Source organism: Rhinoraja longicauda, chromosome 20, assembly GCF_053455715.1.
Source record: "Rhinoraja longicauda isolate Sanriku21f chromosome 20, sRhiLon1.1, whole genome shotgun sequence".
In the NCBI taxonomy this organism is placed as follows: Eukaryota; Metazoa; Chordata; class Chondrichthyes; order Rajiformes; family Arhynchobatidae; genus Rhinoraja; species Rhinoraja longicauda.
This window is the reverse complement of record NC_135972.1, coordinates 23,547,901-23,575,509: the sequence shown is the minus strand read 5'-3', so window position 1 is coordinate 23,575,509 and position 27,609 is coordinate 23,547,901. Positions and strand designations below refer to the sequence as shown.

Sequence of the window (27,609 nt, the reverse complement as noted above, 5' to 3'; positions counted from 1 at the left end):
TCGAGGAGCAGCGGGGCCGGGTGGAAGGGGAGGAGAGGACGGAGGAAAGGAGGAGCGCGGCCGGCAGGATAAACACGGGAGTACAGGATGAGTGGGGCCGGCAGTGGGATGGAGAGAGGAGGAGGAAGGAGGGAGGGATGGAGAGGAGGAGGAGGGAGGGAGGGAGCAAAGGAGGAGCGCAGCCCAGGAGAACAGGGAGAGAGAGAGAGAGAGAGAGACGGCCGGCAGCCGGGTGGGTAAAGGTGCAGCCGCTGAAGGAACTACAGATGCTGGTTTAAACCGAAGGAATGGGTGGCGTTTCGGGTCGAGACTGAAGCAGGGCCTCGACCCGAAACATCACCCGTTCCTTCTCTCCAGAGATGCTGCTTGTCCCGCTGAGTTACTCCAGCATTTTGTGTCTGTAAGCGGATGGGTAAACACAGGAGGATGGAGAGAGAGGGGGAGAGAAGGCAGGCAGGCCGGCAGCCTGGTGGGTAAACACAAGAGGATGATATGGGAGGAGGAGCGCCGCCCGGCAGTCGGATGGGTGAACACAGGAGGATGGAGAGAGGGAAGGTGAAGCACGGCTGGGCCGGACCAGGGCGGCCGACAGGGTCTGTCTCAATCATTATCTCACCATTGCTGCCTTTTCTAAACCTTTAGCATTGACACAGCGAGAATGTCAGGGGGAAAAAACACATCATCACGCAGACCTGAACTAGGTAGATACAAAAGTGCTGGAGTAACTCAGTGGGACAGGCAGCATCTCTGGAGAGAAGGAATGGGTGACGTTTCGGGTCGAGACCCTTCAGACTGTTTCACACTGCTGTCTTTTCTAAAACTTTACCATTGAGATACAAAGAGAAAGTGAGGAAAATATTGAGATACAATTGAGAATGCGTGGAAAAACATTGAGATACAATTGAGAATGAAGAGAAAACATTCTCACGCAGATCTGAACTATTTCACACTGCAATCTTTTCTAATGCATTGAGATACAATGAGAATACGAGGATAAATATCTTCACATGCAAATCTAAATTATTTCACACTGCTGTTTTCTAAAAAGCTAGCATTGCGATACAAGGAGAATGTGAAGAAAAACATTCTTGCATGCAGATCTGAATTATTATTTCACACTGCTCTTTTCTAAAACTTAGCACTGACATACAACCGAGAACGTGAGCAAAAAGATTGAGGTACAATTTAGAATGTGAAGAAAAAGATTGAGGTGCAATTAAGAATGAGGAAAAACATTCTCATATGCACATCTGAATTATTTCATGTCTGTTCTTAAATGTTAGTATTGAGAATATGAGAAAAACTAAGCTACAATGTGGAAAACATTGATACATTTGCAAATGTAAGGAAAAATATCCTCACACTGATCTAGATTATTATTTCACACTGCTGTCTTTTCTAAAACTTTAGCATTGAGATACCAAGTGAAACAGGAAAAATATTGAGATACATTTGAGAATGTGGAAAAACATTGAGATACAGTTGAGAATGTGAGGGAAAACACCCTTGCATGCACATCTGAATTATTATTTTACATTGTTGTTTTTTCTAATGCTTTAGCATTAAGATTATGAGGAAAACATTGAGATGCAATTGAAAATGTGTGGAAAAACATAGAGATACAGTTGAGAATCTAAGGGGAAGAATATCCTTACTCTAATCTAAATTTTTATTTCACAGCTGCCTTGTCTAAAACTTTAGTATTGAGATCAAAGAGAAAGTGAGGGAAAATATCTGCACATCTGAATTATTATTTCTCTCTGCTACCTTTTCTAAAACATTTTACATTGGGATACAAACAATGTGAGGAAAAACATTCTCGCACACAAATCTGAATTATTGTTTCACACTGCTCTCTTTTCTAAAACATTAGCATTGAGATACAATTGAGAATGTGAAGAAAACATTTTCACAGACAGATCTGAATTATTATTTCACACTGCTGTCTTTTCTAAAACTTTAGCATTGAGATACAAACGGAATGTGAGGAGAAAAACATTCTCGCATGCAAATCCAAGTTATTATTTCTCAGCTCTCTTTTCTAAAACTTTAACAATGAGATACAATTAAGACTGTGAGGAAAACCATTCTAACGCGTACATCTGAATTAGAGGTAAGTCAGACAGTGCCCTAGTTTATGGAGAGATCAGAGAGAAGCCTGATAACAGAGGGGAATAAGCTAATTCTAAGTCTGGTACTGTGCGCATAATGTGCAAATATAATCAAGGCTTTTAAAAGTAAAATTTAAAAGAAAAAATTCAGATTGCAAATAATCAACAGGTCAGGCCTTAGTTGTGGGAAGAGAAATGGAGTTAATGCTTCAGGTAGAAGATTCTTCATCAGGTATGGGATGGCGACAAAGGAAGCATTTAAACCGAAGGGCTTATTTCTATGCTGCTTCTCTCTATGACAATTATAAAATAGCTCACAAGGTGTCTGATGTGCTCTGTGAAATAGCTTAAAAACTGATTTAACACTTCAGGTTGAAGACCTGTCATCAGGGCAGGGGAAAAAGACTAAAGAGGCTTGTTAAGCTGCAGGGAGGGTGGGCGAAGGGGGAATCTAACTAATAGGGTAAAATTGGGGTGACCATGCAGTAAACAAGGTTTATGGTAAATGAATGAATGGTGCAGTTAGGGAATGACAATATATCTGCAAGACTGAGGGACAAGAGACTGCAGATGCTGGAATCTGGAACACAAAACAATTGATGTAAGAATATAGACAAGTGCAGCACAGGAACAGGTCTTTCCACCCACAATATCTGTGCCTAACAGGATGCCAAGATAAACTAATCTCTGCCTGCTCATGATCCATACCCCTCCTGTTCCCTGCATATCCATGTGCTATACAAAATGCCTTTTCAATGCCATTATGGTATCTGCCTCCAACACCACCCCCCTGGCAGCACAAGCCAGGCATCCACCACTCTGTGTAAAATCCGGCCCCATACATCTCCTTTAAACTTTGCCCCTTTCACCTTTGCCCCTATGTCATCTATGACATTTCCACCCTGGGAAAATAGTTCTGGCTCTCTGCCCTATCTATGGCTCTCATAATTTAATATACTTCTCTCAAGAACTTCCATCACGGTTTCACAGCTCGTGCAGCATCTGTGGGGGGAGAGAATGTTGGTTGAGGTTTTGGATTGAACACTGCATCACAACCAAAGACTGTAGGAACTGTGAAATGCAGAGCAGGAAGAGATGTCCGGCAAGTCAGGCTGGACATGTCCTCCACTCCCAGAGGGGAAAAAAGGGTAATAAAAAATCTAGTCAACCTAATATCACTAATGGATGGCTGATACAGACAGAGAGGTGAAGTTACCTGAAGTTGTTGAGTTCAGTATTGGCCAGAAGGCTGCAATGTGCCCAAAAGAACAATTCTAAAAAGATAAATAAGAGGGAAATTACTTGCTGGGCCACTGTGAAGGAGCAGGGGAATTGAATTGATGGGATTGCTATATATAAGAGTCAGCATTGATGGCATGGGCCAAATGGTCCAGTCTTTCCCATCATTATTTTACAACAATATATTTTTGCAAAAGAGATTAGTCTCCTAATGGGTTATTTCATAAATTATGCTGTAAGATGCCTTAACATGACCAAGTGAAATAGTCCGCAATGAGTCTCTGTTATTAAATATTCAACAGTGGTGCAGCTGGTTGAGTTTCTGCCTCACAGCTCGAGCCATTTAGGTTCAGTCCCAACCTTACCTCGGTCAGCATGGATGAGTTGGGCTGAAGGGCCTATTTCCATGCTGCATATCTCTATCACATGGATTCTCCATTATAAGGTAGCCCACAAGGTGTCTGATGCGCTTTGCAAAATAGCTTTCAGGTTCCTGGGTACGCACATCGCAGAGGATCTTACCTGGTCTACCAACACCATCACCACAGTAAAGAAGGCACAGCAGAGACTCCACTTCCTGAGGATCCTCAGGAAAACCAACCTGCAGGAGAAGCTCATGTTGTCCTTCTATCGCTGCTCCATCGAGAGTGTGCTGGCATACTGTATAACCACATGGTATGCCAGCTGCTCAGAAAAGGACAGGAAGGCCCTTCAGAGGGTCATCACGACGGCCCAGAAGATCATCGGCTGCTCACTGCCCTCCCTGGAGCACCTGTTCAGACTACGCTGCCTCAGTAGAGCAGGCAAAATAATAAAAGATCCATCCCACCCCGGCCACCGTCTGTTTGTTCATCTGCCCTCTGGTCGACGTTTCAGGTCGATCAAATCCCGAACAAACAGACTTAAGAACAGTTTTTACCCCAGGGCCATACGAGAACTGAACACTACCTTTGCACTAGGCAACACCGTTAAAAAATCTTGTACTTAATATAATTGTATTTAATTGTATTTATGTATTTATTTGTTTTTGCATTTATTGCATATATGTTTGTACGCACCGTCAGGATTGGCTATTTTTTAATTTCGTTGTACTCGTTGCAATGACAATAAATGAATATTATTATTATTATTATTATAAAGAAAGATGTCCATTTTGCAGTTACTTTTACAATCTGCAGATATTCCTAAAACCTTATAATTCCCAAAACGTAAAGAATAGTGAAAGGCTTGGATCTAATGGATGTGGAGAGGATGTTTCCACTAGTGGGAGAGTCTAGGACTAGAGGTCATAGCCTCAGAATTAAAGGACTTTCTGTTAGGAAGGAGATGAGGAGAAATTTCTTTAGTCAGGGGGTGGTGAATCTGGAATTCTTTGCTGCAGATGGCTGTGGAGGCCGTCAGTGGATATTTTTAAGACAGAGATAGATTCTTGATTAGTACAGGTGTCAGAGGTTACAGGGAGAAGGCAGGAGAATGGGGTTAGGAGGAAGAGATAGATCAGCCATGATTGAATGGCAGGGTAGAGTTGATGGGCTGAATGGCCTAATTCTACTCCTATTCCTTATGACCTTTGTTATTAAGTACTTTTGGAGAGTAGAGATTGTTGCCCAATGGAGGATTGTGACAGCCAGTTTGTGTACAGCAAACCCCCAGAAAGATTATAGAGTCATAGAATTATACAATGCGGAAAAGGGCAATTCAGGTAAATTCAACAAAGTTGCCAACCTAGCTCGAGCCCAGAGGGTATGTACCTGTCCAAATGTCTTTTAAAAGTTAAATTGCTGCCTCTACCACTTGTTTCGGTCATGAGATGTGCTCATCACTGGTAGTATATGCCAGTATATGCAGTCTGGTAGTATGTGCCAGTATATGCAGTCTAGCTCAGAATAGCATAGAATCCGAGGTGACTGTTAATAGTCAAATATGTAATGTAATGGTTTTTTTTGTTGTCATTCCACTCCTTACAGATCATGCAACGAAAGGGACGAAACAGGGGCCATAGTGCAATACAAATGCAAAACATGCAGACGGGGATGACAGTGCAGTACAATACGATACAGTACAATACAATTAGACAGTGCAATACAATACATATAGACAGGGGATTATAGCATGTAAACGGTAAAAGGTAAAGCATGTAAACGGTGAATTTAAAACCATCAATGAGAGCAGGTAAATTATTGATTGCACATTAAATATATTAGTGTGCCTGTTTCTGTAGCCAGGGCTCTCAGCCGGTTCATGTGGCTTGAATCAAATTATCTGAAGCTTTGCATTTGTGATACATAGACCAGTCTGTGTAAGGTTGGCAGAATTTCTTCTCCGAAGGACTTTAGCAAATCAGGTGGATTTTTATGATGATCTGGTGGTTTCCCAGATACATTTACCTATCCTAGTTTTAATTCAAGATTTGTTTAAAGTAAATATTTACTTTAAATTCTTCAGCTACCAGGGAGGAATTTAAATTCATGTCACTGGATCAGTGATTCAAAAGTCTGGTTGCTTACCCGGCAGCTTAATCTCAACACAACATTACATTGCTGCCTGACCCGCTGAGTTACTCCAGCATTTTGTGATAGCCTTACATTGCCTCGATTTAAAGACTCAAGCAAAAAAAGGCTTGTCTGACAATGTAGTGCTTCCTTTGTTCTCCACTGTAGTGGCACAGAGATTATGACTTTACGGCAGGAGACTAATGTTCTGAAAATTATATCTTTTCTCAAATAGTCATTGGGAAATTTATCTCAATGTCAATATGTCTCGCAGTTTGTTGTCAATGAAGTGCATTTGAAGCATGGCCACCATTGTAATTGAGGAAATGTAGCAGCAAGCTCCCACAAACAGCAGTGTGATCATGTCCAGATCATCTCTTTTAGTGTTTTAGCTGAGGGATAAATATTAAGCATCTCTCGCAAAAGATGGGACTGTGCAAATGGAGTCGTCCCTCATTTCTGCACAGGGATGCTAGCAGAGGTGATGTTCTTTTCCAAAGTGACTCATGAGGATTATCTTAATGACCATAAAAAGAAGCAAGCAGAAACACAGAAACAAAATTGCTGCAGTTCAACTTGCATAGCAACTGATTGCCAAATAATGTTGCTGGTTTCTTAATAGTCTGTACTGTAGTCTGAAAAGAATGTCTTAGCAGCAGACTACTGGTTGTAAAATGTTCCTAGATCAATAAAATAATGTATGATTGAACAGAGCCACAAATGCATCTGTTAGTAATAACTGATGCATTTGTCAACCCCTGCATTGTTCTATTTGTTACATCACATACATTTGCTGTTCGCCACATCTATTTTCTCCGACCTTTCAGTTAATTCAAATGCATCATGTGTTTTACATTTTGGGCATTTCAGTAACTATCTTATTTCTCTAATTCATCAGTTATCAAAATATCCATCCAGGCAGAAATTATACCATCTGTGTCCTATCAATGTTGGTTCAGATTGTATTTCCTGTGTCATATTTTATTCGGACAATTATTAGATATTTGGTCTGTAAAATAAATTGAAATTTTAAAAAATCTGAATATGAGCTGTTGCGAAAGTCAAGTCATTGAACAAGCGGAAACCGAATCAAACTAAAAATTACAATAAATTAATCAGCCAAGGATTCTTTAAGCAGACATAAAAATTAAGGAGTCTTTTTTAATCACTTTTTAATGTCAATTAACCTACATACCTGTACGTCTTTGGAGTGTGGGAGGAAACCGGAGATCTCGGAGAAAACCCACGCAGGTCACGGGGAGAACGTACAAACTCCGTACAGACGGCGCCCATAGTCAGGATCGAACCTGAGTCTCAGGCGCTGCATTCTCTGTAAGGCAGCAACTCTACCGCTGCGCCACCGTAACACGATTGGAAAAAAATCAAAGCAACAGTTTTTAATGGAAAATATATTTTTCTTTGTGAAAATGTCACTGTAACAAGATTTTTGAGTTAAAAAAATTGCACTCCAATGTTGCACTGTGGATGTAAATACAAATAAAATAATTTTCTTAAAACTATTTTACCAATTTGAATTGACATAAATGGCAGTGCAGTTCGAGTAGTTGAAAACATAAGAAAGGGGAGCAAGAATAGATCATATGGACTCTCAAACTTGATCTGCTATTGAGCATAGAAACATAGAAAATAGGTGCAGGAGTAGGCCATTCAGCCCTTCGAGCCAGCAGTTCAATGTGATCATGGCTGATCATCCAAAATCAGTACAACGTTCTGGCTTTTTCCCCATATCCCTTGATCCCCTTTGCCCTGAGCTAAATCTAACTCTCTCTTGAGCAGGATCATGATTCTTTATTTTAATACCAAATCTTTATAGTCCTGATTTATGATCTCAGCTCCATGTTTCCTCTGTGATCTGTGGTTGTGTTTGTTGAAGTTCATTTAGATCTGATTACTCTAAAGGGAGAAAACAATCCATCTTCATAAGAATCAGGTTGGCACTGCAACAAAGAGGACTATTCAGCCCACATTGCGTGTGCCAATATCTCACAAGAACTCACTCAAACTAACATCCAACTCACTGAAAACAACACACCAGAACGACTGATTATAAAATCAGCATGTGAAACATCATAAAAGCAGTTGGCCGTATTTTTTTCTCCATCCAAGAAGCATTAGGATTGCAATCTTGTGATTTGAGCACATTGCTAAGAGGCATTGGGGGAGTGCTGTGCTGTTAAAAGTGTCATCTTTCAGTTGGGATGTTAAACAGAAGCCTCCATGTAAATCTCTTAACGCCACCTTGTGAAACGTGCAATTATTCCCAGTACTCTGACCAACATTTTTCCGAACATCAACATAACTAAAACAGATTGTTTGGTCATTAAAACGTTGCATTTCATGGGACCTTGCATTCTGCGAATGGACTGCCTCGTTTCCTTAATTACAACAGCTGCCACACTTCAGAATCAGGTCTGAAGAAGGGGCTCCAACTGAAACGTCACCCATTCCTTCTCACCAGAGATGCTGCCTGTCACGCTGAGTGACTCCAACATTTTGTGTAAACCAGCATCTGCAGTCCCTTCCTACATACTTCAGAGGTACTTTATTTGCTGTACAGTAACTAAGGATGTACATTGCACTATATCAATGTAGTAAAAAGAAACTGCAGATGCTAGTTTATACCAAAGATAGACAAGATGCTGAAGAAACCCAGCTGCACCTCTGGAGAAAACAGACATGTGACATCATGGATTGGGACCCTTCCCAACCCAAGACATTGCCTGTCCATTTTCCCCAGAGGTGCTGCATGGCCCGCTGGGTTGCTCCAGCATCTTGTGTCTATCTTTACTATGTAAATGTATCTCTTTCATCTAGTCCCATAATTATTGTAGAAACATAATTAAGAACACTTTTACAAAAAGTAACAAAGATTGATATTCGGCACCAAATTTCCACAGCTTCTAAAGGACATCACCAACCACATAAAGGAGAGCTGAAAAATTGGACATGAGATAGTTCCTTGTGACCTCATTTTATATGTACTTAGCAGGAATAAGATTTTGGCCTTAAAGGGTAGAAATTATAAGAGTAAAATATAATCTGCATGGGATACAGATTATATTCTTATAAAACTCCTATTTATTTACTGGGGTCAATTTTAAACTGCCAGCCACTTTTTGTTGCCTGAATAATTGGCAGATAATGACAGAGTAGTTGGGGGAAACTGCAGCACCAAGGATAACATGCAAGGTCCATCTAAGGCAATTGTTTATCAGGCTTGTGACAGTACAAGGAGCCAGCATGGCAAACTACGGCTGGGTGGATGGCTGTTTAAGTATGCTGATCGACTCCTTTGCCTGTTATGAAACCTGACTGCAATTTTCAACGACAAACAGATGGACTATGGACTTTGCCAGATACATAGTTAAAGGGTTTGCTGAAAAGCCGTTTACAAAATAGCCAAAGGGATTTGTAATTTTCCAGATTGCTAATGTAGAAGATTTTCCAACAGTCTTCACCTCCATCCAGCCTGTCAACTCAGGCCTTTTCTGCTCTTACTACGGATGTTAAAGATCCCATGACATTACCCCAAAGAAATGCAGGGGGTTATCCTCAGAGTCCTAGCTAACAGTGGCGTAGCTGGCAGAGGCACTGCCTCACAGTGCCAGACACCCGGGTTCAATCCTGACCTTCAGTGCTGTCTGTGCTGAGTTTGCACTTTCTCGGTAGGATCGTGTGGGTTTCCTCCCATATCTCAAAGACATGTGGGTTTGTAGGTTAATTGGGCTCCATTATATATAGCGAGTGAATGCGGAAGTAGGATAACATAGAACTAGTGTGAATGGGGGATTGATGGTTGGCGTGGACTCGGTGGGCCGAATGGCCTGTTTCCATGCTGTATCTTGGAACAAATTATTCTCATTTGCCTGTGTTTGGCCCACATGTCTCTAAACATTTCTTTTCTCATGTGCCGTCCGATTATCTTTTAAATGTTGCTGTTCTACCTGCCTCGACTACATCCACTGGCAGCTTTTTCCATATACCCTCCAGTCTCCACATGAAAAAAGTTGTCCATCATACAGCAGCCCTCAGCTAGGCAGTACACAGGTGTCACCATATTTCTGGTGCCGACAAAGTGTGAACAGGTGTGGACTTGGTGGGCCGAAGGGCCTGTATTTCATGCTGTATCTTTCAATCAATCAATGTCAGGCATCATGTGTGGAGGAAGGGTCAACTTTTCAAGTCGATGATCTTTTTATCAGAATTAGGAAAAGTGAAATGGAGACAGGCTTTAAGATGATCCTAATTTAAATTCATGTCTTTCTTCAAAGAACCGCATAAATGGCCCTGTACGCATGCATTCCCTAAGCTAACAACCAGTGGAAACGTTTGGACGCAGGATCTAATGTATGTAACCACAAATCCCTGTAAATATTTGCTTAGTCTTTGGTGGTGATGAATCTAAAAGTTGGCGACTTTTTGAGATTGCTGGGGTTTTCTTTTGCCAAGCTACCGTTAACTTACTCTTGGCTATTAAACCAAGCCCGTGGATGGAATTTTTATTTTGTGCGGGGAGGGAGGGAGGGAGAAAAATGAATTGGAACTGCATCTGGTTGCGGAATTTCTCAGACATCTGGTCTTAATTTAGACAGGCCTCTCTCTCTCTCTCTCTTTCTCTCTCTCTCTCTCTCTGTATGCGTGGAAAGGAGGCGAAGGGGAATCAGCAAATCTGCTCAAAAAGTTTGTCCTTTTTTTTCCTCGTCTCGTTCACCTCAAGCGAACCACTTCGTAAAGACTGTTTGAAAATCTTGCTACCCATTGATTCAGCTGGAGACTGGCATTGACAAGAGGTAAGAGGGTCAGTTTGTAAATCTACAGAGAAATTTTGTGCCATTCTAATGGATTCCAGCCCGGCACACAGTGAAGCCTACACTCTTCTGATACGTAGCTTCCTCTTTCGAAGCAGGCACAGTTACTCCTTTAGATCATCAGAAGTTGAACTGGCAAACACCACCACCACACCCCCCCCCCCCCCCCCCTCCTCACCTTCCATCCCAGGTAGAAAAAACTGCCTTCTTAATACAACCTACTCAGGGGTGCTGTCAGACACCTTTAGGAAGGAGATGAGGAGGCATTTCTTTAGTCAGAGGATAGTGAACCTGCGGAGGCCAAGTCAATTGATATATTTAAGGCAGAGATAGATAGATTAGTACGGGTGTCAGGGGTTATGGGGAGAAGGCAGGAGAATGGGGTTAAGAGGGAAAGATAGATCAGCTATAATGGAATGGCGGAGTAGACCTGATGGGCCGAATGGCCTCATTCTGCTCCTATCACTCATGACACAGGGACGCATGCTTCTTTCTTGATTATAAAGTTAAGACTGCAGAATGTTACGACAGCTAACAAGTAATTGAGCCACAAGTGGTGGACTCGCCATGAGTCGGCCCTGCTGTAAACTGCCCCCAAACCCTGCTGCGTGCTTTTCAAATGGAAATTCCCCTGCCCTTGTGGCAAGGTGAGAGACTTCAAGTTAATATTGTCTTGTCAGTCTCTTTTGCCTAGAGTGCGGTGACAGTGGCGGTGTTCTGCCGCTAGCCTGAACATTGAGGCCTCCTCCTCTGCAGTTTTCATCCCAAGGTCGATTCACCGGGACGTTTCCTGGGTTTCCATGCTTGATTTATAAGGAGAGGTTGGATAGGCTGGGACTTTTTCCTTTGGAGATTAGGAGGTTGAGGGGTGATTTTATTGAGTTGTATAAGATCACGCGGGGTCATGGGTAAGATGAACGCTCACAGTCTTTTAACTGTGGTAGATGATTCTAAAAGTAGAGAGCCTAGGATTTGCATGAGGGGATAGTTTTTAAGAGGGATCTTTTTCACTCAGATGGTAGTCTGTATCTGGAATGAGCAGCCAGAGGAAACTCTAGAGGCGGATACAATTATGTATTTTAAATGACATTTAGACATATAGAGATATAAGATGTATAGATAGTTTATAGGGCTATAGGGCAAATGCAGACAAATGAGACTAGCCCAATATGCCAACTTGGTCGACACAGCCAAAGTGGGCCAAAGGGTCTGTTTCTGTGCTGTACAGCTCTGTGACTAATGCAGAGTTTCTTTCTGCCTGTGTATGCTTCTGAAAGTTTGATTAACACGGCCTGTTATTCAAAGTGTGTTATCTGGGATTTACATCTAAACTGGGGGGGGGGGGGGGGGGGGGGGGGCGCAATGGTAGAGTTGCTGCCTCTCAGCACCAGAGACCTGGGTTTGATCCTGACTACGGGTGCTGTCTGTAAGGCGTTTGTACATTCTCCTTGTGACCGCGTGGTGGTGGAGGCAGATGTTTTAGTGACGTTTAAGAGGCTTTTAGATAGGCACATGTATATGCATGGTATAGAGGCATATGGATCACATACAGGCACGGGGGATTAGTTTAACTTGGCATGATGTTCAGCATTGACATTGTGACCCGCTGAGTCTGTACCTCTGCTGTACTGTGCCACGTCCTATGTAATGTATCACATTCTCAGAGGGCTTGGCAGGGTCGATAGTGAGAGGCTGCTCTTCTGTCCAGAGACTCTAGAATAAGCGTCATTGCCTTCGACAATGAGTTGGTTATTTTAGGATAGATGGAATATTTGGGATCAGATGGGAAAGATACGGGATTGACCATGATCCCAGTGAACGGTTGAAAAGTGCCAGAAAACGGAATGGCCCACTTCTGCTTTCATTTCTAACGTTCTCAGCACGGTGGTGCAGCGGTCAGAGTTGCTGTCTTACCATACTATACACCCGGGCGCTGTCTGTACAGAGTTTGTACGTTCTCCCCTTGACCGCGTGGGTTTTCTCCGGGTGCTCCAGTCTCCCCCCACATTCCAAAGATGTCCAGGTTTGCAGGTTAATTGGCTTCGGTAACGATTGTAAATTGTCCCTAGTGTGTAGGATAGTACTAGTGTATGGTTGATGGCTGGTCGGCGCGGACTCGGTGGATTGAAGGGCCTTTTTTTCCACGCTGTATCTCTAAACTAACCTGAATTAAACACTAAATCTCATGAGTCCAGACCTGAGCTGCAGGTTGCCTCTGAGGTGAGTTGGCCACTTTCCGGCCCTCCTGCACAGACGGGTTGCAGTGGACTGCACACTTGGCAGTTATGCTTATGCTCCCCCCCCCCACGGTGCTTGAAAGAAACCAAACGTTGTTCTGTCTGGGGACAGACACAAAACGGTGGAGTAACTCAGCGTGACAGGCAGCATCTCTGGAGCGAAGGAATGGGTAACGTTTTGAGTCGACCTGAAATGTCACCCATTCTTTCTCTCCAGAGATGCTGCCTGTCCCGCTGAGTTACTCCACCATTTTGTGTCTGTCTTCGGTGTAAACTAGGATCTGCAGTTGCTTCCTGCACATGTGGCTCTGTCTGGGCTTGGTGTGGTTGCAATGCCAATTTTGTGGCAGTGTTGCTGTGAGAATTCAAATTACTTTTACCCTCTCTGTTCCCAGAAATGAAATTTGCTGAATCATATCCTCGTTAGAATCTAATAAAATTTCCCATTCATAATTTCTCAAGCTGATTGATGATGAATGTTTCTCTCTGCCTTCTCATCATCATAGATTATAGCATACGTGAAGCTACAGGAAAAACAATGGCATTAATAAGAAAAAGTAAGTATGATCATATCATATCATATCATATATATACAGCCGGAAACAGGCCTTTTCGGCCCTCCAAGTCCGTGCCGCCCAGCGATCCCCGTACATTAACACTATCCTACACCCACTAGGGACAATTTTTACATTTACCCAGCCAATTAACCTACAAACCTGTAAGTCTTTGGAGTGTGGGAGGAAACCGAAGATCTCGGAGAAAACCCACGCAGGTCACGGGGAGAACGTACAAACTCCTTACAGTGCAGCACCCGTAGTCAGGATCGAACCTGAGTCTCCGGCGCTGCATTCGCTGTAAAGCAGCAACTCTACCGCTGCGCTACCGTGCCGCCTTGATATGATTTTCATCTATTTTCCTCACTTCCAACAGATAGTGTATGGGGTGATCATTGGTCAGCACGGACTCGGTGGGCTGAAGGGCCTGTGTCCACGCTGCATCTCTAATGTCTAAAGTGACAAGCTGCCCGGCTGTAGTCAATTTTACCATCTGAGTGATCATTTCACCTTGGAGGTCATGTCAGTCATCTCACAATAAGGAGCACTTTCATACAAAATGAGTTCATGATTCTGAGCTTACATTTTAATTGCTCCTTTAATGTTCTTTGGTCAGACCAGGCAGAGAAACGAAAACCCTGAGACCAGTTTCTGGTGTCCAAGAGATATTTTGACCCTTGTTGCATCTGAAATTAAATGTAAAAATATGCTTTTTTAATGAAATGCACGATCTGCTTATGAGTCGCTTTTATTTCATCTGATGATACTTTATTGTCACTTGTATCTAGCTAGGTGCAGTGAAATTCTTTGTTTTTAGAAACATAGAAATTAGGTGCAGGCCATTCAGCCCTTTGAGACAGCACCGCCATTCAATGTGATCATGGCGGACCATCCTAAATCAGTACCCCCCTTCCTGCTTTCTCCCCATGTCCCTTGATTCCATTAGCCCTAAGAGCTATATCTAACTCTCTCTTGAAAACATCCAGTGAATTGGCCTCCTGTGGCAGAGAATTCCACAGTTTCACAACTCTCTGGGTAAAAAAGGTTTTCCTCATCACAGTCCTAAATGGCCTCCCCCTTAGTCTTAAACTGTGACCCCTGGTTCTTGACTCCCCCAACATCGGAAACATTTTCCCTGTAACACAGTATTCCTGACCTTTTTCCTGCCAACACTGCATGTTTGTATACCCAATAGACAAAAGAGTCGCTATGAAGAGTTACAAAAATTACTCACCCCTTCTTTGTATCCCCCCCCCCCCCCCTCCACCGGGTCCTTAGTTCTCGCCGGCTACCCCACGCCCTTAGTTCTAGATCTCCCTTTCTCAAAACGTTTAAATACTTGTTTCTTTTTCCATTGTTTTTTTTTTATTTTCCAGTTAATCAGGGCTTGCTGCTCTTAGTAATTCTGACATTTTGCCTGGTGCTATATAACAAGTTTCACAACACACCACTCTATGAGGAAGAATCAGGTGAGTAGTCCATGACAATACCCCCTGTTTCTACACTCGGACTTTCATGCCGCTTGCCTTCCTAATTACTTCACAATTCACGCACATGATACGATGCGATAGAGGCGTTTAAGAGGCTTTTAGATCGACACGTGGATATGCGGAATGGAGGAATATGGATCTGAGGAGATTGCCTTGGCATTATGTTCAACACAGATATAGTGGGCCGAAGGGCCTGTTCCTGTGCCGTACAGTGCTATGTACTATGTTCTATGAGCACCTAGAATGCCTCTATACTTCATACAGTAAGCATATGAAGGGGAAAGGAACAGAAAGCTTTGTTAATTTATTTTATAAAAGTTAGCTCGGTGGCACAAATACTAGCATAGACATATTGGAAGGAATGGGCTGTTTACTGGGAGTGGGACTGAATGGATGAATGAATGAATGAATGTTTATTGGCCAGGTATGTGCATATACAAGGAATGTGCCTTGGTGCTCCGCTCACAAATGACAACACAAACATACAGTTAACAATTAAGAATAAAGCTGTGTACTGAGTTTTTCTATCTCTCTCTCTCTTTCTCTCTCTCTCTCTCTCTCTCTCTCTCTCTCTCTCTCTCTCTCTCTCTCTCTCTCTCTCTCTCTCTCTCTCTCTCTCTCTCTCTCTCTCCTCTCTCTCTCTCTCTCTATCTCTCTCTATCTCCCCCCCTCTCTCCCCCCTCTCTCTCCCCCTCTCTCTCCCCCTCTCTCTCCCTCTCCCCCTCTCCCCCTCTCTCTCCCCCTCTCTCTCCCCCTCCCCTCTCTCTCCCCCTCTCTCTCCCCCTCTCTCTCTCTCTCTCCCCCTCTCTCTCCCCCCTCCCTCTCCCCCTCTCTCTCCCCCTCTCTCTCCCCCTCTCTCTCCCTCTCTCCCCCTCTCCCTCTCTCCCCCTCTCCCTCACTCCCCCTCTCCCTCTCCCCCCCCTCTCCCCCCCCTCTCCCTCCCCCTCTCCCCCTCCCCTCCCCTCCCCTCCCCTCCCTCCCCCCCTCTCCCCCCCTTCCCCCCCTCCCCTCCCCTCCCCTCCCTTCCCTTCCCTTCTCTTCTCTTCTCTTCTCTCTCTCTCTGCATGTAAACTGACTGTGTTTTTGCTGTACAGCTGAAGAACCTGATTTTGAAACCCCTCATAGTTCAGTCCACACAGTGGAGGGGAGCAGGGAAGATGCAGCAAAAAGTTTCATACCGATCATAATATGCGCGACGGAAGATCGAATGGGAGGAACGATAGCAACAATCAACAGCATCTATAAGAACACTAAAGCCAAAGTCTTTTTCTACATAATTACTCTCAGAGACTCTCTCAGCCATCTGAGGTAACTCATCTTCGATCTATTGTTCACTGTTTCCATTTAAGACCTAAATGAGGAGGAATTTCATGTCTCAGATGTCTTTGGAATTCCATTGTGTGGGAATCATCCAAAATGAGAAAGATTTGTTGACATATGGGAAATCAAGTGTTGTGAGGATGGGCCAGGAAAGTGAAGCCAAGACCAAAGCTTTCTATAAATCAAACAGGGTGGCACGGTGGTGCAATGGTAGAGTTGCTGCCTTACAGCACCAGAGACCCAGGTTTGATCCTGACTATAGGTGCTGTCTATATGGAGTTTGTACGTTCTCCCCATGACCTGCGTGGGTTTTCTCCGGGTTCTTCCCACACTGCATGATACATGCAGATTTGTAGGTTATTTGGCTTCTGTAAATTGTCCTTAATGTGTACGATAGAACTAGTGTACGGGTGATCGCTAGTTGGCACAGACTCAGTGGGCCGAAGGGCTTTTTTTCCCGCCCTGTACCTCTAAACGAAACTAAACTGAACTAAACTAAACTGGTGGAGCAGTTTTGAGGTGCTGTGTGGCCTATTGCTCCCAATGTTCTTATTAAATGGTGTACATGTGAAATTGATGAAAGATATAATGACATTATCAGAAACCCTTGTTAATATAGCATCTACAAATGTTCCACAAAAAGAGCAGACTACTGGAGCAACTCAGTGGGTCAGGACAGAGGACGCTTTGGGTCAGGACCTTTCTTCAGATGGATGGAGTGCTGAGGAGATAGTTGGCAGGAAGAGGTGAGGGGGATGGGATGGGCCAAGAACTAATGATGGGAAGACCGAGGGGAGGTGGGATTCATCGACAGATTTTTGACAAATCTCCCCACTTGCAAATGGAAATGGTGAAAACCATATTGAGTGAAAACGGGTGATCAACAGTTAGCATTTCAAGTCTTCAGGCTGAGAGTCAGGGGCTCCTTTTCCCCAGAGATGCTGCCTGACCTGCTGAGTTAAGGGCCTGTCCCACTTAGGCAATTTTAAGGCGACTGCCGGTGACTAGGCTGTCGCCGACAGTTTGCCAGGGTGTCGCGGGCACGATCGTGAGGAGTCTTCCAAGAATCGTAGTGGATCTCAGCACGTCGCTGAGAAATCAACCGGAGTGAAATTTCTGGGCGACAGCTGGCTTGTCGCCAGGTATCGTTGCTTATTGCGGGCGCTGTCGCCGGCAGTCGCCTAAAAAATCACCTAAGTGGGACAGGCCCTTTACTCCAACATTTTGTGTCTATCTGATCAATAGTCAGTGTGGAATCGGTGGGCCGAAGGGCCTGTCTCTATGCTGTATATTTCACTCAATTCGATCAATCAATCAATATATGACAAGTCATTAACATTGGCATTGATGTCACAACTTAATGTGCAGGAAGGAACCGCAGATGCCGGTTTATACCGAAGATAGACATAAAGTGCTGGAGTAGCCCAGCGGGTCAGGCAGTATTTCTGGAGAAAAAGGATGGGTGATGTTCCAGGTCGGGACTCTTCTTCAGACTGAGTCACACCATCCTTTTTCTCCAGTGGTGCTGCCTGACTTGCAGAGTTATTCCAGCACTTTGTGCCTGTCACCAGAAAATACCCGATGGTTGCAACTCTGACGATGTCTCTGCTTATTTGTTCAGTGGGAGGAATGGGGAATCTTTTGGTGGTAGACACAAAATGCTGGAGTAACTCAGCGGGTCAGGCAGCATCTCGGGAGAGAAGGAATAATAAATATAATATATTCCTTTTATTTGTCCCACACCGAGGAAATTTGCAGTGTTACAGCAGCAAAGTGGATAGCAAGAGACTGGGTGACTTCAGTCTGAAGAAGGGTCTCGACCCGAAACGTCACCATTCCTTCCCTCCAGAGATGCTGCCTGACCCGCTGAGTTACTCCAGCATTTTGTGTCTACCTTCGATTTAAACCAGCATCTGCAGTTTTTTCCTACACATGGGGAATCTTTCTATTGAAGACGACTCTAGGAATGTGGGTTAAAACGGAACAAGAACCCTTACAACCATTTGGTGACATAAGCTCAAAGCCCTCCTCTCCAAATCATCGTTCCATTTGCTTGATGGCAGTGTTGTTTCTTTTCTCTTTCCTTCCCTTCTCCTCTATTAGCAAATGGATCGAGAGCACACAATTGAAAGACATACAGTACAAGATAATGGAGTTCAACCCTGCTATACTGGAGGGGAAAGTAAGACCAGATTCTGCAAGGCCTGAGTTGCTGCAGCCTGTGAGTATGTCTGTTGCCTGACCGTCGGGTGCTGGGTTGGTGCTGAGGGCTCCAGTTCCCACAGGGAACGCTAGAATCCTTTCGGAAGTTCTCTGCAACCTTTCCCTTTGGCCTTCGTAACTAGAGGAGTTGAGTATAGGAGCAAAGAGGTCCTTCTACAGTTGTACCGGGCCCTGGTGAGACCGCACCTGGAGTACTGTGTGCAGTTTTGGTCTCCAAATTTGAGGAAGGATATTCTTGCTATGGAGGGCGTGCAGCGTAGGTTCACTAGGTTAATTCCCGGAATGGCGGGACTGTCGTATGTTGAAAGGCTGGAGCGATTGGGCTTGTATACACTGGAATTTAGAAGGATGAGGGGGGATCTTATTGAAACGTATAAGATAATTAGGGGATTGGACACATTAGAGGCAGGAAACATGTTCCCAATGTTGGGGGAGTCCAGAACAAGGGGCCACAGTTTAAGAATAAGGGGTAGGCCATTTAGAACGGAGATGAGGAAGAACTTTTTCAGTCAGAGAGTGGTGAAGGTGTGGAATTCTCTGCCTCAGAAGGCAGTGGAGGCCAGTTTGTTGGATGCTTTCAAGAGAGAGCTGGATAGAGCTCTTAAGGATAGCGGAGTGAGGGGGTATGGGGAGAAGGCAGGAACGGGGTACTGATTGAGAGTGATCAGCCATGATCGCATTGAATGGCGGTGCTGGCTCGAAGGGCTGAATGGCCTACTCCTGCACCTATTGTCTATTGTCTATTGTCTATTGTCTCAATCAGTTGCACAGGTACTTCTGTCATAACGCATGTTTCCATAACGCTAGAAACTGCAGATGCTAATTTACAACAAAAAAAAAGAACCAAAGTTGTGGAGTAACTCTGCAGGTCAGGCAGCATCGCTGGAGAACGTGGATTGGTGCGGTTTCACATCGGGACCCTTCATCAGCCAATGTAGAAGGGTCCTGACTGAACGTCACCTATCCATGTTCTTTTGGCGATGCTGTCTGAGAGGCTCCTGCACTTAGTCATAGAGTGTGGAAACAGGCCCACACTGGCCGACGTGTCCCAGCTGCACTAGTCCCACCTGTCAGCGTTTGGTCCATATCCCTCCAAACCTGTCCTATCCATGTAGTCATGTGTGATTATCATGTGATGAAAGTAATCAAAGACACTGTATCTTTGTCACAAGTAATCAAAAAACATGTAATCAGTATCAGAATAACTTTTATTGTCATCCAAAAATCAAGTCTTTTGGACGAGATTTCGTCACCCACAGTCCAACAATAAGAGCAATAAAAATAAGCGATTACACACACAATCACAAACCAACACAAAACAAAAAAAAGAAACACCCATCGCTGTGAGTCTCCTCCTGTCACCTCCTCACTGTGATGGAAGGCCAGAATGTCCTTTCTCTTCCCGTGCCGTCTTCTCCCGCGGTCAGGCTGTTGAAGTTGCCACGTTCCAGGCCGCGCCGGACGGTGAAAGGTGAAAGACACTTTGTGTCTTTCCATGCTCTTCAGACCTCATGGGTATGAAGGATACCAGTGCCACCAAAGACACACTTCCTCTGCCACCTCCTTCCCGACTGTATAACCTTCTGAGTGCAAACGTTGCTGCCGATCTCCCCCCGTCTCCTTTTCCTTAGCTGCCACGCATAGAATTCCTGTTTTAAAATTCCTTCCGAGGCCCCCACTGGCCAAGCTAGTTATTGTTGGTCTCCAGCTGTCCTTGGTGAGGTGGTAGTGAGCTGTCTACCTGTACTGCTCCATACTGTTGGTGAAGATACTCCCACAGACGTTAGTTAGTGGGAGGGCCCAGGATGTTCACCAAGTGATGTTGAAGGAACAGTGAAGGTTTCAAACTGGGATAATATGTTGGAGAGAAACCTGGAAGTGAAGGTGTCCCCGTGCATCTGCTGTTCTTGGCCTTCTAGAGTTTGTTTCGTTTAGTTTATTGCCACGTGTCCTGAAGTACAGTGAAAAGATTTTGTTGCCTTCTAACCAGTCAGCGGAAAGACAATACATGGTTACAATCGAGCTGTCCACAGTGTACAGATACATAATAGAGGGAATAACGTTTAGTGCAAGATAAAGTCCAGTGCAGACCAATTAAAGATAGTCCGAGGGTCTTCAACAAGGTGGATTGTAGATCAGGACCCCTCTCTAGTTGTTATTAGGATGGTTCAGTTTGGTCAAGTATTGTGCTGATTGAAGCATATTTCTAGATTTACTAGGGTTCCCATTTGTTGATTAACATAGAAATAAAAGTTTTTTAAAGTTTAGTTTATTAATTGTCATGTGCACTGAGGGACAGTGAAAATCTTTTGTTTGTGTGGCATCCAGTTAAAAGAAAAGGCTGTACATGAATACAATCATACTGTCCACAGTGTACAGATAAAGGATGAGGGGTACATCATTTAGTGCAAGGATATAACAATGAATAGGAAAAAAACTGCAGATGCTGGTTAAAATCGAAGGTAGACACAAAATGCTGGAGTAACTCAGCGGGTCAGGCAGCAGTTCTGGAGAGAAGGAATGGATGACGTTTCGGGTCGAGACCCTTAAAGGGTCTCGACCCGAAACGTCACCCATTCCTTCTCTCCAGAGCAGCTGCCTGACCCGCTGAGTTACTCCAGCATTTTGTGTCTACTGATATAACAATGAAAGATAGTTCAATGACCTTCAATGAGTAAGATGAGAGGTCAGGACCGGCCTCAAGCTGATTAGAGGATGGTTCAGTAACACCTGGGAAGAAACCGTTCTTGAATCTGGAGGTGTGCGTTTTCACACTTCTGTACCTCTTGCCGGATGGGAGAGGGAGGTGGGGGGGAGAGGGAGTACTTTTCACATGTGGTCCCTTCTCATGGAATGATTTTACCGTTGCAGCTCAACTTTGTCAGATACTTCATTCCTTATCTCATTCGTAATCACGAGAAGGTGATCTACATGGATGATGATATCATTGTTCAAGGTACCTTTCGTGCTGAAGGAGTTTTTGGAACAATGCTGTATTTACACCTCACCAGGTAGCTTGGACAGATGTGCCAGGAGCTTCCCTCACTGGCACTGCATTTGTCAGGGCACTCAAACATCTGCTGAAACCTGGACCATGAGCCATTCAGTCCTAGATCTGATTGCGACTGCAGGTTTAGGTCTATGATCTAGGTCTCAGCAGATGTTTTGCCACCTCGACTCCACCTCCCTCTTAATTCCCACTTAAACCCTCTTAGTGTTGAAATTTCTCCATGGACATTTGGGAAAGGGTTACCCAGATTTCCAATTCCCTTTGTGTGAATAAGAGCTCCCGGAGATTGATCTCCTGATGGCCAAGCTCTTAATCCCCCCCCTCCTCCCCACCAGTAAATCTGTTAAATCCTGTCTTAGTCTTCAAGCTCCTCCTTAGTTTTCTTCATTCAAAAGTGTACAGCTCGTCTTTGGAGTGTGGATGGAAATTGAAGCTCCAGGAGAAAACCCACGTGGTCACAGGGAGAACGTGAACACTCCTTACAGACAGCACCCGCTGCCAGGATTGAACCTGTGTCTGTGGCGCCGTAATAAATGAATGAATGGATGAATGAATGATACTCAAGGCAGTAACCCTGCCCATGCGCGTTTGTGCTGCCCCTGTTGATGGACGGCTTTACTTGCATGTCACATTTACTCCTCGTTATTTGAACTTGAGTTGGTTTTGTCCTCACAGGTGATATCCAGGAGCTGTACAACATCGTCCTGAGTCCAGGACACGCTGCTGCCTTCTCCACAGATTGTGATCTGACCTCAACTCACGAGATGGTCAGGAGTATGGGAATGCAGGTAATTGAATCGATCGTGGTGTTGGATCACAGCAAAGCACTCATGCACACTTTATTTAAAACAACTGGGTCCGTTAGTTTACATGTACTTTATTAATGAAAGGCTTTGGCAAATGAGAACTTCGCCCCAGGGCCGGATTAACATAGTAGCAAAAGTAGCATTTGCTACAGGCCCCGCGCCAGGCCCCGGCCTCACCTCCACCAACGCCCGGCCTCATCGCGGCTGCTGCAGCTGCCGCCTTTCCCCCTGGCACACCTCAGGCTCACGGTTACCTGGTCACGTCCAGGCCCTGGCTCCGGCCGCTTCCCCCGGCACCGGGCCTGGCTCTCCCTTCACTACGGAGCTGGCAAACCCGCCCCCAAGAGACAAGCGCCTGATGGAGGACCAGCCAGAAGTTGGGTGATGTTTCGGGTCGAGACACTTCGGCAGGGTAGGGAAAAAAACCCTGCAGATTCTGGTTTAAATCGAAGGAAGGCACAAAATGTTGGAGTAACTCAGCGGGTCAGGCAGCATCTTTGGAGAGAAGGACAGGAGACCCGTCTCCCTTCAGAAGGGTCTCGACCCGAACCGTCACCCATTCCTACTCTCCCGAGGTGCTGCCTGACCCGCTGAGTTACTCCAGCATTTTGTTTCTACCTTCAGACACTGTAGGCCCGGGCACCACCTAATGGAGGTTGCGTAGCAACCTGCCTCCTGGCCTGGGCGGCCACCATTGGTGGAGCGGGAGCATGTGGCCGCTGGCTGGGTGAGGTCACGTGGGGCGTGGGCGATGACGTCACCTTGTCCCGTATTTAGGGCCCCTTTCTAACATATGCTACGGGCCATGCACTAGCTTAATCTGGCCCTGCCTCTCCCTCTCCATCAAATGAATTCTATCGAGAAGCACACAACTGGAAATCTGATTTAAAAACAAAGTGCTGGAGGAACTCAGCGGGTCAGGCAGCATCTGTGGAAGGAATGGACAGGCAACGTTTCGGGTCGGGACCCTTCTTCAGACCCAACTCGAAACGTCTTCTGTCCATTCTCTCCACAGATGCTGCCTGACTCGCTGAGTTCCTCCAACACTCTGCGCTCATGATTGCAGCATCTGCAGTTCCTTGTGTCTCTGGAAATGTGCTTCCTTTTCCAGACAACGTACATGGGACACTTGGATTACCGGAAGAAAACAGTACAAGCTCTGGGGATAAATCCCACCACCTGTTCTTTTAATGTCGGTGTCTTCATTGCAAATGTCACAGAGTGGAAGCGGCAACGAATAACAAAGCAGCTGGAAAAGTGGCTGGTGACAAATGTGGAGTAAGTTGCAAGCTAACCTAGGCATGCCTTTCCTAAAACAATCTCCCTGAGGAAGAGGGATTGTACCCGGGAGGGGAGCTAATGCCAGCATAATTATTGGTCTTGGATTGTGTGTTGTCGACATTGTCATGTGTGCCGAGTTATAGCGAGGAGCGTTTGTTGGTATGCTATGTAGTCAAATTAACTTATGCTACACATGAGTACCATCAAGCCATACATAAGTACAACAGGTACATGTACAAAAAGATAAACACCAGAGTGCAGAACATAGTTTTGCAGCATTGCAGTATTAAAGTTCCAGAGAAAAATGTCCAATGTCTGCAATGAGGTAGGTTGGAAGATCGAGACTACATCCTTGCTTATGGGTGGACCATTACAATTACAGTAGTAGACTTTAGACTTTACTTTAGGCTTTAGAGATACAGCATGGAAACAGCCCCATTGGCCCACCAAGTCTGTGCCGACCAGCGATTACCCCATACACTAACACAACCTTACACACTAGGGACAATTTTACATTTTTACCAAAGCCAATTAACCTACAAACCTGTTACTCTTTGGAGTGAGGGACAAAATCGGAGCACCTGGAAAAAACACACGCAGTCACAGGGAGAACTTACAAACTCCACACAGGTAGCATCCGTGGTCAGGACCAAACCAGGTCTCTGGCACTGTAGGGCAGCAATTACCGCTGCACCACTGTGCCGCCCAACATACTATACATGAGCACAATCAAGCCATCCACAAGTACAATAGGTACATGTGAAAAGAGAAAAATATCAGAATATAGTTTTACAGCATTGTAGCATTAAAGTCCCATAGAAGAAAAGTCCAATGTCCGCAATGAGGTAGGTTAGAAGATCAAAAGTACATCTTAGTTTCTGGATAGACTGCTACAGTTACGGTAGTATTTCCCATGTGAACTTGATGCAGGGTCCCAAATTGAAATGTTTACCATCCCTTTGCCTCCAGAGATGCTTCCTGACCTACTGAGTTCCTCAAGCCGTTTGTTTTTTGCACTAAAGTTAAGAATTCTGCTCTGTCTCCGTGTGATATACTATTTTGAGGACGTCCATTTGGGCCATATCCTCAATCTGCTCCTTTTGGTAACGTAGAGATAGATGGACGCCATTGAGAAATATAGGTCTTCTGCACATGTGTAAAACCTGCAGGGTTATTTCATATACATATACATACATATATATATATATATACGTCCCACCCTGTCATTCCTCCTTCTCCCCGCAGTAGATATAAAAGCTTGAATGCGTGCATTACCAGACTCAGGAACAGTTTTTTTACACTCTGTTATCAGGCTTTTGAATATAAATATATATATATATCTTAACTTATGTTTATGTTTTTTATGAAGTAGAATGGGACCAAAGCTGGATTGCTTGTTGTGAACTTTATTTTGATGCTTTTCTGTTCTTTCACAGAGAGAATCTATACAGCAGTGCATTGGGTGAAGGAGTGGTGACCCCTCCCATGTTAATAGTGTTTCACGAGAAGCACACAGTGTTGAATCCATTGTGGCATATTCGCCACCTTGGTAAGAACCTATTTCCAGAATTACTAACATTAAAAAATTGAGTTTTGTAAGGACATTTGGGAGAGCTGTTAGTGCATATTGTTCACACCTTGGAAATTGCTTGTCCAATTCTAATGGTTTTAAGAAACACTTAGGTATAAATTTACGTTTATTATTGTCATGTACACTGACGTACAGAGAAAAGCTATGTTTCCAGACTTATCCAAACAAATTATATTGTGCTATGTATAAATACAATCAAGCCAGGCTCAAGTACAGTAAGTAGAGCAACAGGGAAGATATACAGTAGAGTGAAGAATATAGTTCTGTGTTGTAGCGCCTCAGTTCCAGAGACAAAGTCCAATGTCTGCAATGAGATAGAGGTGAATTGGACAGTACCTCAGCTTATGGAAGGACCGTTCAAACCCTGATAACAGAGGGAAAGCTGTTCCTGAGTCTGGTGGAGCGTGCATTCAAGCTTCTGCACCTTCTGCCCGACGGGAGCGGGAAGACGAAGGTATGACCGGGGTGGGAAAGGTCTTTGATTATGTTGGCTGCTTACCCGATGCGTGTGAAGTGTAGATGGAGGTAGTGGGGAATCTGGCAGTGGTAGCGTGTGGCTTCACAGCAGTTCTGCAGCAGAATTTGGGGCGGCACAGTGGCGTAGCGGTAGAGTTGCTGCCTTACACCGCCGGAGACAGGGGTTCGATCCTGACTACAGGTGCTGTCTGTGTGCAGTTTGCACGTTCTCCCCGTGACCCACATGGGGTTTCATGGGTGCTCCGGTTTCCAACCACATTCCAAAGACGTACAGGTTTGGTAGATTAATTTGGCTTAGTTATAAGTCATACATTGAGCCTAGTGTGCAGGAGTGCTGGTGTGCGGGGATCACTTGTCGGTGCAGTCTCAGTGAGCCAAAGGGCCCTGTTCCACACTGTATATCTAAATTAAACGAAGTTTTTGCCAGAGACCCTGGTTTGGCCCTGACCTCGGGTGTTGTCTGTGTGGAGTTTGTGACCACATGTGTATTCTCCGGGTGCTTCCCTGTTTAGGTGCGGTTTGTTAGACACATTACTGTCAGGAAACAAAATACTTAAACATTATTTTTTCAACTGTGTTGCTCTAGGTTGGAGCCCTGATTCCAGATATTCAGAACATTTCCTCTCTCAAGCGAAGTTGCTGCATTGGAATGGAAGATTTAAACCCTGGGATTATCCCACTGCCCACATGGAATTTTGGGAAAGATGGTATCTTCCTGATCCCACAGGGCAGTTCAGACCAGTGCGACCCAACATTTAAGACCTGTTCTACATCACTTGTTTTTATTCAACCTAACAAACTCGTTTACCAAATTGTAATTCCCAGCAGTTAACCTTTTTTAATTGAAAGTAAAGTTGATCTTTATAATTGATCTTTTCTGCTTTTGCTGGGTACATTTTCAGAAAACAAATTTATGCAATCAAAGCATAATTAATTTGATTTTCAATAACTTTTGGGATTGAAACTTTTTTTTAAAAGACTGGGCGTGATTTTCACAATCAGTCAGTGGGGATTGTCAAGAAACACCTCACAAAGTAAAGTGACATTCAGAGATGAAGATCTTAAAGCAATCTGTCAGACAAAATTCAAGAAATGCAGAATTTGCATGCTAGCGTCAGGGAAGTGGTGAAGGATAATCTCATGATCAGTATCTACCATGAACATTTCAGAAGTCATAGGTTTAAGGTGAAAGATTTAATAGGAACTTGAGAGGCAGCTTTTTCAGTTGGAGGGTGGTGGGCATAGGGAACGAGCTGCCAGAGGAGGTAGTTGAGGCATGACATTTAAAAGACATTTGGACAGATACATGGATATGGTTTAGAGGGTCATGGGCCAAACGCAGACGTGAGACATATGTAGATGGGCCATCTTGGTTGGGCATGGGCAAGTTGGGCCGAAGGGCTTATTTCTGTGCTGTATGACTCTATGGAAGGAATCTACCACGCCTGCCTAGTCTGGTCGACATGAGATTCCAGTCACACATCATGTGGTTGCTATTCTCCAGTACATTTGCAAGGCCACTAGGGAAGGATAATATGTGCAGCCTTGAGAGCAGTTAAAAATAATATCCCTGATATTTGACAGAGATTAATCTTCTGCTGCAGAAAATGGGCAATCTTGTTTGCAGAAATTAAGTGTCTCTCCAAGCCACAATCCATGGAAAGAAAGCAAGATAAGCAGCATGCAACTACCATAGTTTAGCATCAAATTCAAGACCTGATTGTCATCTGACTCACTTCAGTGAAAGCACAAAAGCTTTGGATCTGTGAATCATGTCAAACTGAACCTTTAAATTAAACAAAAGTCAAATGTTGCTGGATGGCATCTACACAAGAAAAATAAAGCACCCATTTGGTTCAATAGCAATTCTTTTTAACTAATGTTCAGTCAGTATTCCATTGAACCTCCAAGCTCCATGAGGAATGAGGAATCTCAGAATCATTATCCCA

At 44.3% G+C, this 27,609-nt stretch overlaps 1 protein-coding gene across 4 annotated transcripts; it reads left to right on the top strand.

Annotated features, from left to right (window-relative positions):
• Nucleotides 1-179: 179 nt before the first annotated feature.
• On the top strand, nucleotides 180-27,609 carry glt8d2 (glycosyltransferase 8 domain containing 2). Of its 4 annotated transcripts, none has more exons than XM_078416603.1 (10): nucleotides 180-555; nucleotides 13,415-13,465; nucleotides 14,839-14,931; nucleotides 16,047-16,260; nucleotides 18,376-18,493; nucleotides 21,367-21,451; nucleotides 22,181-22,293; nucleotides 23,423-23,589; nucleotides 25,029-25,141; nucleotides 26,247-27,609. In XM_078416603.1, the coding sequence occupies exons 2-10, from the start codon at nucleotides 13,447-13,449 to the stop codon at nucleotides 26,417-26,419; spliced, it is 1,095 nt and encodes a 364-aa protein (XP_078272729.1). In that variant the 5' UTR covers nucleotides 180-555; nucleotides 13,415-13,446; the 3' UTR covers nucleotides 26,420-27,609. The 4 variants fall into 4 exon arrangements, with proteins under 4 accessions (XP_078272729.1, XP_078272728.1, XP_078272727.1 ...); XM_078416602.1 differs by having other exon boundaries at nucleotides 180-593; XM_078416601.1 differs by lacking the exon at nucleotides 180-555 and adding an exon at nucleotides 10,513-10,653.